This window comes from Gymnoscopelus braueri (assembly GCF_963280865.1).
Source record: "Gymnoscopelus braueri genome assembly, contig: SCAFFOLD_43, whole genome shotgun sequence".
In the NCBI taxonomy this organism is placed as follows: Eukaryota; Metazoa; Chordata; class Actinopteri; order Myctophiformes; family Myctophidae; genus Gymnoscopelus; species Gymnoscopelus braueri.
Window position 1 is genome coordinate 445,323 of NW_027660609.1, and position 11,807 is coordinate 457,129.

The following is an 11,807-nucleotide window of genomic DNA, read 5'->3' on the forward strand; positions in this document are numbered from 1 at the left end:
AGGATTTGATTTTGATGTTCACACCACTGTCAGCAATGTGTGTGTAACACCAGATCATGACAGTGATATTGACGACGGGGGTGAAACAGATACAGATACAGCTGAGTGCGAACCTAGTGAGCATGAGTGAATGAGCGTGAGTATGATGTTTCAATTATGTGCTTTCTGTCTCTCTTCAGACTAAACCAAAGTGTTGTGTGTTTTCAATGTATAGGTCAAACTGAGTTCATGACTTTGTCATAATACCAAATAATTTTGTACCATAGTCAAATAAACTCAATTTGACCTTCACTCACACTTGCTGCCTCAGTTGAAACTCCAAATGAACTCAGTTTCACCTGAACTCAATTTGACCTGAAGACACATTTAGAAAGAGACACATTCAGAGAGAAAACACACTGCTTCCAGCCAGAGAGACAACAGAAAACTCCAAACACTTGTTGCCTCAGTTGTTTGGTTTAAAGAGAAAGCTTGTGTCTCTGTCTCCTGATATGTTGCGTTGTGATTGATTGGTCCACAATCATTAACATAAACCTTGGGTATTAGTTTTTAGAGACTATATTAACTCCCCAAAAACATAAAACCTTTTGTCAACACAGGACCACTCTCAACAACAACATGCCAAGGTTGCCCAAAATGTTGTCTCTCACCTAAATTATAACCCATAAGTAACTTTGTGTCAAACAACTCTGAAAATAACCACAGCTCTTTACCCTGGACCCGGGAGCTGTACAGTGAGCATGAACTGTCCAGTTTTCGAAGCACAGGAGAATGAGACAAGGAATCTAATCAGCAGTATCCTAATGCAGTTCAGTGGTTCTTCTCAACCTCCCATGAAGCTCAGCAAAGCACATTCAACGATGAAACGAGTTGTGGAGGAAACCATTGGAAAACACCACTACTTGTATAAAGGCATGATAAACAAACTGGAGCTGGATGAAAGAGGATATGACATGAGTTTCATGAGTACAGTAGCAAAGGAGCTATTCAGTGATGGCACCACAAACTGGGGTCGCATCGCCAGCCTGGTGGCCTTTGGGACAGTTGTGTGTCAGAATTTGAAGAAGGAACAGTGTGTCGGATTAGTGTGTGATGAAATCTCCACATATATTCTGAATGAAAAACGGGAATGGCTGATCAAGAACAATTCATGGGATGGTTTTGTGGATTCGTTTCGGGTACCAGACCCAGAGTCCACAGTGAGGAGAATCATGATGGCAGTTGCAGGTTGTGGCTTGATTGGGATGACACTGGCCCGGTTGATCAGGTGAATTTATTGGACCCAAAACACTGTTTGTCCTGAAACAAGTTAAATGGAACAGGAAATCAAAGATTCATTTTTTGTACTATTCTCACAAAAGAGAGGAATACAACAACTTTTCCCACAGAAAGGGTATGTTTTGTTCTCTGTTACATTCTGACCTTTTTTTTATGACAGAGATGAATGAATAATAAAGACTTAAAAAAAAGGCCACACAAGAGTATTCATTGTAACCTGGTTCTTTATTGACAACAACACAACAGCAATATATACATAGTGAGAAGTACTTCAACTGTGGATTTTTCATCCAAACTGAGCAGTACAATGCAGACACTTAGTTCATTTTCATCCAGCACCTTGTACGTTCCCTCATCCTCCCGTTTCAGGTTCCTCAAGGTCAGCCATTCTCTGTCTCTGTCCTTCTGCAGATGCACAGTGTTCCTGTCCCCCCTCTTCCACAGGTCTGACCACTCACTACTGTTCCTGCATTGGAAGACCACTTTCTGTGAGCGTGGGGTGTGTAGGTCCAGCAACATGTCCTGACCTGGACTAAAATATTGCATGGTCTTGTGGGCAATAACATACAGTATGACTTCTTGAATGAAAACTCTCTTATTCTCCGCAACAATAAAGCTCTCATACAGCCCTGCATCTTGGAACTGCACTTCACTCAAGATCAGGGAACAATCACCGGCATCCAGACTCTCCTTAGGCACCTCCACACGTCCCCGAACCTCCTCCGCCTGCCATTTCATCTCCCCCTTCTGTTCAAGCACAGTATCATCAGGGGTCTGCCACATCAAGTGGCATTTTGGCAATGATGCAAACATGGACTTCCAGTTGCAGGGAAGCACAGCCTGGCTCCCAGGGGTGGAGTAGATGTATGTAGGAGTACAGAAGGACAGGGAAGAGAAGGCAACTAGACTGACAACCAGGGAAAAATGTAAATGTATGAAATACCAGTGCCATTTTTTAATGCCAAGAAATACCATTTTAAGTTGGTGAGGACAATGCAGCCTCTGAGAGCGATATTCAGTTATATATTCACCCTAAGCTTATAATAGGTAAAGGGGTGTGACATTATTTTCTCAGGTCAAACTGAGTCCATTTGAGAGTTTGAGGTATTTTGACAAAATGAGGGAATGAAAGTTCTGTGTTTTGTGGTCCACATAATAAACTAGCACATATACCGATTGGGGTTTCATGTTCTTTTTATTATTTGTTTTTTTTTAAACATGACATTACACATAAAACAGAGACAAGACATGGCAATCTCAGATAATAATATTCTGCATTTCTGGTACACCAGCAGTGATAGGGCCAAGATCCTCTTCTTTGTTCACTCTCTTGCCATAGTAATCGTTCTCATAGAACTGCTCTGAGTCACTCCAGCATAAGTCCTCTGTCTCTGAATTCTCCTTCAGCACATAGTTTTCCTGACGATCAATGTTTTTTTTCTCTCTTACCTCACCCTTGTCCTTGTGAGCTTTATAGTTGCAAACATTGTCTTTCACTTTCTTGTTCTTGTGCACTTTCTTAGACTGTTTGCTGCTTTTGTTTTTTCGGGCTTTGTGTGGAATATTGTTCTCATTGTACGCCTTGTCCTTCTGCACCATCTCCTTTTGTACCTTCTTCTCCTTGTGCTCTTTTTGCACGTTGTAGTTGCACTGAAGCTTGATTGCGGTTGCCAATCTGGGCTTCTTTGCTACTGGCCCATCATCCCAATGTTCTTGCAACTCCGCAAAAGATCTTTTAGTGGCTTTAATGCGGTGCTCTTTGTGTACCTTGCGAACCTCTGCATTGGACTCCTTCTTGATGTTTACGGCAGCTAAGCTGGCATACTCAACAGCCTCTGTTTTATCCCAACTCACTAGGGTGTTTAGTGAGTCGCAGACATTGTTGTAGCTCTCTTCAAGTGCATAGGTCAGCATGTCTTTATCTTTGTTGCATTTGTTTAATTCCAAGTACTTTTCCATATGCATCTGGTTCCCCCGTGTCCATTCTAAGAGTATGTTTGTGTTCTTCTTTGCGAGGATGTTTTCTTGCATACCCAGGAGAGTGCAGACTGCGTTTCTTTTTTCCTTATCACTGTAGATCCAACGGGGCTCCATCAGAAGGTGGAATAGGTCCTTGATCCAGCTGAGTCTAGATAGGTCACCGGAGTTAGAGCGGGCACTAAGAGGTGGTGGGAACGGTTGTCCCATAATTTCTTGATTCTTGTCTTCATTGTTTGTGTTTTCCCATTCTTTGTGTGCTTCTTCATTGTGTGTGTACCCCCGTCTAGTTTCTTCACACTTGTTGATGCTGTTCTGGTCCTCTTTGAGCATAACCATAAGCACCTTTGCATACTCCTCAAAGTTTTCTTTCTTCCCCAGCCTACTGCTCACATCATCTTTTCCATTGTCCTCTCTCTCATTTTTGCTTGTCTTGCCCCATGCTGACCTTTTGTTCATATTCGTCCACATGTTTTTGACTCTGAGCGCATTTGTTTGAGTCCTGACATCTGGTTCGAACAGTTTGGCCCACTGCTCCAACACAGGTTCTTGATTTTCATCCTCAGGGCATATCATGGCTCTGCTGTACCCAATAGCAGCTTCATTTAACTTTGTCCAGTTCTCACCCATGCGTTTTTTCAGCATCTGCTTGTATCTCATAAGAAGAAAAAGAAAATAACGAATATCACTGCACCAACGCATATATGTTCTTGCCTCTCGAGTTGAGCCAAACAGGAGCTCGGCAACAGCAAAGGGCGTGGGAAACTCGTAATTGAGCAGCTTGATTCCAAGTGTCACTTTCTCGTTACGCACAGGATCTGAAATCTCGCAGTTGATGTGGTTGGGCATTGAAAGTCCCGTTAAGGTGCCAGACTTTACCCGCAAGGCAAATTTTTTGAGAGCTTTTGCATATACTGTATCGTACGTTCCAGGGTGTGTAATAAAGTTGGTGATTGTAGTGAGTTCCTGCAATGTATCCATGTGGCAACTCTGAAACTGCCCTTTGCCATTTACCTCAGTGAGCTCCACTGCTCTGAGGAACCTGGACGTGGTAGAGGCATAAATGGTCATTTGCTTTGCTGCTTGCACTGTGTTGATGATTGGCACCACATATTTCTTAGATCGCAATACGCGCTTCAATTGTACGCCTTCGCTAACTTGCTCTGCATGTTGGTTCACAAACTTGGTACTCCGTAGCCCGTTAGGCAACTCACTCGCTTTCCACCATGGCTTATTTGAGTCATTATACCCGCAAAATCTGTCATCCAGGCAGAGCATTGGCTTCAGGTTAGCCTCACTATGAGCAGGATCTTGCCCAAAGAGCCCTTTCATTTTGACTTGGGCAAATGAGGGCGTCAGGGCCTCATCATGTGTAGGCACCTCAAGAGACAGGTCCCAGAACTCAAACAAGTGGCCCACCATGGCCCTGAGGCGTTCAAGTGTCTCCGTGTTGGGCAGCGCCAGCACCTCCTGGACAAAGAATGACAACTTATTGCCAAATGTGCCCAGGCACACAAAATACGTGCCAAGCCTGGAGACCGTCTTGTCAACGAAGCACAGATTCTCCATCTCCTTGTAGTATGTCACCACAGGTATGACATACTTTGTGTCAGTTCTCAGCTTCTTTGTTGGCAGATAGAAAAGGGTGTAGTTCTGCTCTGCCAGGAGCTTGTGCTTTACACCAGCAAGGTCAACGTGCCTTGCCTTAGAAAAGCACTCGAGTCTGGTGCTGTTTTCTATCTCGACCAGGTCCATCAGTGCCGCCACCAGCTCGGGTGTCTCACTTTTTCCTTGCTCTCTTGTGATTTTCTGCTGTACATCCTTCAACACGTCGTTTTTTAGCAACTTAACCATGTTGCTGTCCTTCATCCTCATGTGCATTTTGTAGTGAGACTTCAGGTACTGGTCACGTTTTTTCTTGAAAAGTGTTTTGATATGTTTGTACATCCACTTGTTGCAAACTTCACTAGCAAAGGATGGCTGTTGGTTTCCGTCACGAAGGTTACTGTACCAAGGTGGGATCTTAGACAAGACAACCATGAGCCCTCTACTCTCCGCTCCTGAGCGTGCAGAAGTCAATTCCATCTCTGAGTCAGTATCCATCTATATAATTGGGATAGGGATGTTGAAGTCTGTATGTTTTTTTTGTATTGCCTGGAGAATAGCATAAATGCTCTCTCTGCTGCTGGTGAGAAAACTGATTTGGGAATACTTGTGCTAATACTTTTGAATTCAGAGACCAGCATTAACTATATATATACTGGGCGGAGCATGTGAGCTCTTATTTCTCATGTCCTCTCTCAGCATGAAAGAGGCTAACACAGAGCCATCAAAACAACCAGTAGAAAGGAAGAGAAGAAGAAAAAAAGAAAAAGAAAAAAAAGAGTTAGAGACAATTGCAAACTCTTACATGGAGCATACATACAGCGAAGATGATAAGTTCCTCATAGGGGAAAGTAATGGAACTAAGGTCTTCTTTGGGTTAAAAGATGATGGAACTCCAATTGCAATGAAGAGAATGTCTCTAATAGACTTTAATGTGCTGGCGAAAGAGATAGACCTTTTAAAGCTTAAAGAGCTGGATGATCCTTCCATTGTAAGATATCTGGCCTTTGTAGAGGCTCAGGACTTTGGATACATTGTTCTTCAGTTATGTGATCACTCACTGGAAGATTACATCAAGTTCCTACATCAAGGAATCCCACATCCAAGAATTGTGTTTCCTGAAGACCATCTTCCTGAAAAGGCAGTTGCACAACAAGTTCTCACTGGCTTAAAGATGCTCCACCATCAGAACCCTCCAATCCTCCACGGCAATATCAAACCCGAGAATGTATTGTTTGGTAAGCTACAGAAGAAAAAAATAAAACAAGCTCCTAATGCACACCTAATTTGAGAGTTATCTGACAAGTTCAAGTCAACTGAGTTATTTTGAGAGAACGCATCAGTTTGACCTGACCATTTTTTATTTATCTATCCATTTTACCCTGCAGATGGTACAAGGAAGGCCAGATTGGCAGATTTTGGAATATGCAAACCAGACAACAAAGGACAAACAGAACATAAAGCCCGTACCGGAGGAGCAAGACCATCATGCTGGATGGCGAAAGAGACCCTCATCTTGATGTCTTTTGATAAGGATGTACTTTCTGTATTTACAGATAGTGCTGGTACAAGAAGTGCTGACATCCAGGTTTGTTCTTATTCAGCATGCAAATAATTGTATCAATGAAAGCAACACATACTACAACTAAATGTTCATGTTCATTCTACAGGTGGCTGGGATGTTGTTATATTACCTCCTGTCTGGAGGACACCATCCATTTGGCAAAGGCCCTCAGTGTATATACAACATTCTGGATGCTAAGTACAACCTGGACCGTGTTCAAGATGTGCATGCCAAGGATCTCATCAAGAGGATGATCAATGAAGACCCAAAGAAAAGACCTAAAGTGGAGGGGTGCTTGGATCATCCCTACTTCTGTGTAAAATGAAAAGTATGACAAACGAGAAAACAGCTCTGAACATTCTTGTTTCACACTGCCATGTCTCATAAATCCTGTACACGTCAGGAAGAGTATATATTAATAATAATAATAATAATAATAATACAAATAAAGAAATTGCAAATTTCATGTGGGTATGTACTTTCTTCATTGTTATGTGACACAGAACTTCGCCACACCACAAAGGGGTGCATTGGACAAGAGATACATTAACAAGGGCAGCATTTCAGAACAGAAAGCTCATTGAAAAACAGTAACAGAAACAATGGCAGTCACACGTGCACATTACCAAGCAGGTTTTGACCAAAACAAAGTGACTTGTTTTACAGTGGTCACAGGAGAGCTTCAGGCAAGTGAGTTTGTGCAGCGCCTCCACATGATGCAGGAGCATGCATCGCTTGTATGTACCTATGTGGTAGTTGACCGTATCGCGTTGTGCATCCTTAAGGATAAAAAAATAAAGGCAGCAAAGGATCCCACTCATTTATTAGAAAGACACAGAGATCGCTTCAATATTATACCTGACAGCGACATCTTCTACATGCTGACTAAAGGTAACGAGGCCTTCGAGGATGGGATCGAGGTATACGAGAAGCTGGCCATGGAATACAATAACTTTAAACTGCAGAGGATGCATGACACTGCATCTCTTTTGCTGACCTTTGCAGTCTTTGCAGCCTACCGTAAAATGTCTGAACACCTATTGTACTTCAACTTCAACCTAGGCATAGACTTGGCCTCGGTGACCAAGGAAACACTTTTGGAGATGAAATGCGGCCACAGCTTCAAGGCCGCAATGATCTTAGAACAAGATCAGCGCTCTGCCCATGAACGCGCACGGGGCAGTTCCCGAACCTTTCTCAGAACCTGCAATCTACTCGGTCCGAATGGTACCGTTCAACTCACCAGATGTAGGCTCACAACAGACCTAATGTACATGGCAGGAGGAGACGCGGAGACAGGCGGGTTGCGGAACGTTTTACATGTGAGCAAGCTGCAACTGAGAATGATCGAGCGATTCTGCAATGTGTCTGTGAGGCACCTTATATTCAAAGACCATGGAGTTGTGGATGAAAAAGAGACAAAACTTGAAGTAGCAGTGAGGACTGAGTGCCAAGACGGGGAATTTATCCTGAGCAAGGAGATGAAGAAGGAGATGAACATTACCAACCCGGGTTACACAAGCCATTTGATTCTAAAACGGAAGTATACAGAGGCCATCTGTCTCCAACCATTGGAGTGCATGCTGGAGACCATCTTCAGACAAGACAAGGATAATATCAAACAACTGAGATGCTACAAGGATGTGAAAGTTGGAAACATGACCCTGTGCGGGAACCAGAGCAGTGTTGAAAGATTTATCCAGTCTACTGTCCTGGATCCATTCTTGCTCGGAGTTTTGTACTGGTGAAGCATTGTTTCTATGCAAAACCTCACCCACTCAGTCAGCACTGTTGTAGGCTTATATGTCCAGTTGTAATAATAATAAAAAACAATGACGTAAAAAAATACCAACTTGGAAGCGTGTGTGTGTGTGTGTGTGTGTGTGTCGGGGGGGGTCAAGAGATGACAAGTATTACAAGCATCCATACAGAGAACTAATACAAAAAAAACACACAAATATATTTGTTTTATTTATGTTTATTATGACTATTATAAAAGGAAAGGTTACCAGATGGACACATCACAGAGAGGAAAGCTCATATACATCAAAAGATGTATTCGGACACAGGGACTTTTTAAACGAGAAGGCCTGAGGTAAACCCTCTACAGAAAGTAGCAGAGCACACTTTCACATACTTTTCATATTTTCAAAAAAGAAAGGGGGTTTTTGAAGAAAAAAAGCTCAATCACTTAAGCCAATCACTGCTCTCTCAAGTTCTACAGACACTTGGGAGTGTCGTTACTCACTTTAAATAAAGATATTACCATCTTTGAAGAACACCTGCCCAGTCAGAGAAACTTACAAAATTAGCTTTGAAAAGAAATGTCTTGCTGGATAGTTCGTGAGAAAGGACATAGGATACAAGAAGGTACACCTGCTGTGACAGTAGGACAAGAGGTGTACTTCTTTGAAGGTCACTGTGAAGATGTTTCAGAAGCTCGTGTTCATGTCTATGACACGGAGCTTTTACTGTGGAAGACTTTGTCCCACGTGAACATGTTGGGTTTTCGTAGCAACCGCTACCACTCGGCTGTACTTGTAGGACATGTCGTGTATATCTACGGAGGCCTGAATATCTACTAGGATGTAGTTGATGATGATGAAGCTCTCTGCCATGAACTCTTCGCCTTTCATGTCATCACAAAGGAGTGGTCCAAAGTCAAATCTTCCAGCACTGTTCCTACTGGGAGATATGACCATGCAGCCTGTGTCTCAGGAGAGGACATGTATGTATATGGAGGAATAAAAAAACACCAGAACAGAAGGGAACAAACCCATGAGGTCTACAAGCTGGACACAGCAACAAAGGTCTGGTCACTACTATGCGCAACAGGCGCTCCATCACCACATGGTGCAGAAGGCAGCTGTTCTACTATGATCGGGACAGAGATGTTTGTGTTTGGTGGCAACGAATGGATGACCAACATTGTCAAGGTGTTTGACACAGTGACCAACTCTTGGCTTAAAATATTTTATGAATCGCCTTTTGACAAAAAACGCATCCTTACTACAGCGTTTGTGTACGATGAGGAGCTGTACCTAGCTGGTGGCTGTAATGTTGAACACAGGGTACCAAACCCTAACCCGTACTACGATGATCTGCTGAAGTTCAGCCCAGAGAGCCGCTCCTGGAAGAGATTGGAGACCAAGGGAAAACGCCCACATAATACAAGGGGCAAGTTCTGTTCAGTGGTGGGAGATCGCATCGTGTTCTTTGATGGAATTAATGATCATGACAATTGTGATAAAATCTGGGAAGATATGTATATATGGTTTTTGTCCCTCTCTGATCAAAACCTGTGTCCTGCGTAGTTTGGAGCGTAAGAGACACCAACAAGCAAGCTATGGGGAAGGGGTGTACGTTTTTTTCACCACAGACTTTCTTGTACTGGGTGGGGGTAAAGAAAAAATCCCTGTAAAACATATGAAAGAACTAAATAAAGCACACATTGCAAGTAACAAAGGTTGTTGTTTCTCTCTGGTGTGTAAATATTGCTCTGTTGTTCGCAACTTGTTAACTATGATAAACCCTGGAGACTCACACCCTACAGTCATCCCTATTACAATGTTTCATTAAGGTGCACTCTAGCAAAAACGCTAGTCTTACATAGATGGCCAGGATCCTGTTAGACGGGGCGGGTCCTACAGAGCTCTGTTGCTCAAGTATACATTGGTCTGTGTAAGACTCTGAGTTGTCCCTGATCTAGCTCTAGAAGCACAACACCTGACATAATTTCAGCAGCAATGGACAAAGCCACAAAGATGTCATTGGAGCTAATGCAAGTTTACGGGCGCACCCATAACATTTGCATTTGCCCGCTGGGCTTCACCAGCGTCGCGGCCCTGGCGTTATTTCGCAATGAGTTTCTAGAAGCAAAAAAAGCTGGTGTCCCTGTCCCTGAGTGGACCGGTGAGCCGCTCAGGCGTAGAGGCTTGAACGACGACATCGGAAACTCAAGCTCAACTAAGACAGCCAACTTAATGTGGGGCTGCAACTTTGAGGAGATTCCTGAGGAGCTAATGGTGCTGCTCACTGAGCAGTGCGTCTACGTGGTTGTGAAACCCATTAAGTCTGATCTAGAGAGCAAGGAGCTTGTTGACCTGTTAAATGAGTTTGCCAAAACACATACAAATGGCATGATCAAAAACATGATGAACTCCTATGATGTTAAGGGCGCTAGACTAGTGGCAATGAACGCAGTTTACTTCAAGGGTACTTGGAAGACAAAATTTAACAAATTTAACACGCAAGACCAAAGTTTCTTCTACGAGCCAAACTCTGAAATGCAAGTCCAAGCCATGTGTCGCACGGAGGAGTCTAACACCCCAACGCAGATTACGGAGAACCAAAAACTCTTCAGGGTTCTGCACCTGCCCTACGAGGGCGAAGACAAAGCTGTCATGCATATTCTGATACCTCAGAGGGGGTTAGAGGTTCACAACGTGTGTGAACTGCTGCACAGCGTGTCGGATATAACGCCCTACCTGGACCTTGACTTAGCCCTATACGCTTGTCGGTATAAAGTGGTGTTGCCCAAGTGGCGGATGGAATGCGAACTGAAGCTGGGGGAAGCCTTGGAAAAATTGAGTGTGCCTTTAATTGGGACAACTAAGCAAAAGTGCATGGTGGTGGTGGACGAGGAGGGCACGGTGGCTGCCGCTGTTACTGGAATGACTCTGTTTGGTATGGAGGATACAAGGTTTAGGGAGTTCATTGTCAATGTACCTTTCCTCTTTTTCATCACTAGGATTCGGACCGATGGCAAGAAGGGTCGCACTATTCTGTTCGTGGGAGGGGTGAAGATTCCCACGTTTTGACTGGGGAACACCTAAAGTGTGTGTGCAAAAAAATGTGTATTTGTATGTTGCTTCCCTCAGTTGTCATAATACCCCAAATTGGCAAAAAGAACTCAGAGACACCAACAAGCAAGCTATCGGGAAGGGGTGTACGTATTTTTCACCACTGACTTTCTTGTACTGGGGGTAAAGAAAAAATCCATGTAAAACATATGAAATAACTAAATAAAGCACACATTGCAAGTAACAAAGGTTGTTGTTTCTCTCTGGTGTGAGAACTGAGGGTTGTGATTGGTTGGTTCACTTAAATTTACATAAACCTTCAGTACAAATGTAAGCAGTTTTTAAGAGCCCAGCCCAACTCCTTCCATACACTCACCTAACACATTGCATCCAGTGAGACCTTGAACAACAACAACATCATCTACAAGATGAGCAACATGACCAACACCGAAAAGGCAGATTGGGTCAAGGTGCGGCGTTCGGATCTGATTCAAAGGTGTTATTTGCCACAAGTTATCATAGATGGCTTGATTGAGAGGGGTGCTATTAGAGGTGAACAAAATGAAATCTTGAAAGTGGAA

At 43.3% G+C, this 11,807-nt stretch overlaps 2 protein-coding genes across 2 annotated transcripts in view; both read left to right on the plus strand.

Annotated features, from left to right (window-relative positions):
- Window positions 1-6,811, plus strand: part of LOC308081385 (uncharacterized protein) — a gene marked incomplete at its 5' end in the record, with an annotated part of 143,138 nt that extends 136,327 nt beyond the window's left edge. The window contains 2 exons of the mRNA XM_080457759.1: window positions 6,249-6,448; window positions 6,531-6,811. Of these exons, the coding sequence (XP_080313885.1) occupies window positions 6,249-6,448; window positions 6,531-6,749 (419 nt within the window). The 3' untranslated portion in view covers window positions 6,750-6,811. The remainder of the gene's footprint in view (window positions 1-6,248; window positions 6,449-6,530) is intronic.
- Window positions 6,812-10,170: 3,359 nt separating this feature from the next.
- Window positions 10,171-11,244, plus strand: LOC308081386 (neuroserpin-like; the record flags this gene model as incomplete). Its single annotated transcript, XM_080457760.1, has 1 exon — window positions 10,171-11,244. The coding sequence occupies one exon, from the start codon at window positions 10,171-10,173 to the stop codon at window positions 11,242-11,244; it is 1,074 nt and encodes a 357-aa protein (XP_080313886.1).
- Window positions 11,245-11,807: the final 563 nt, after the last annotated feature.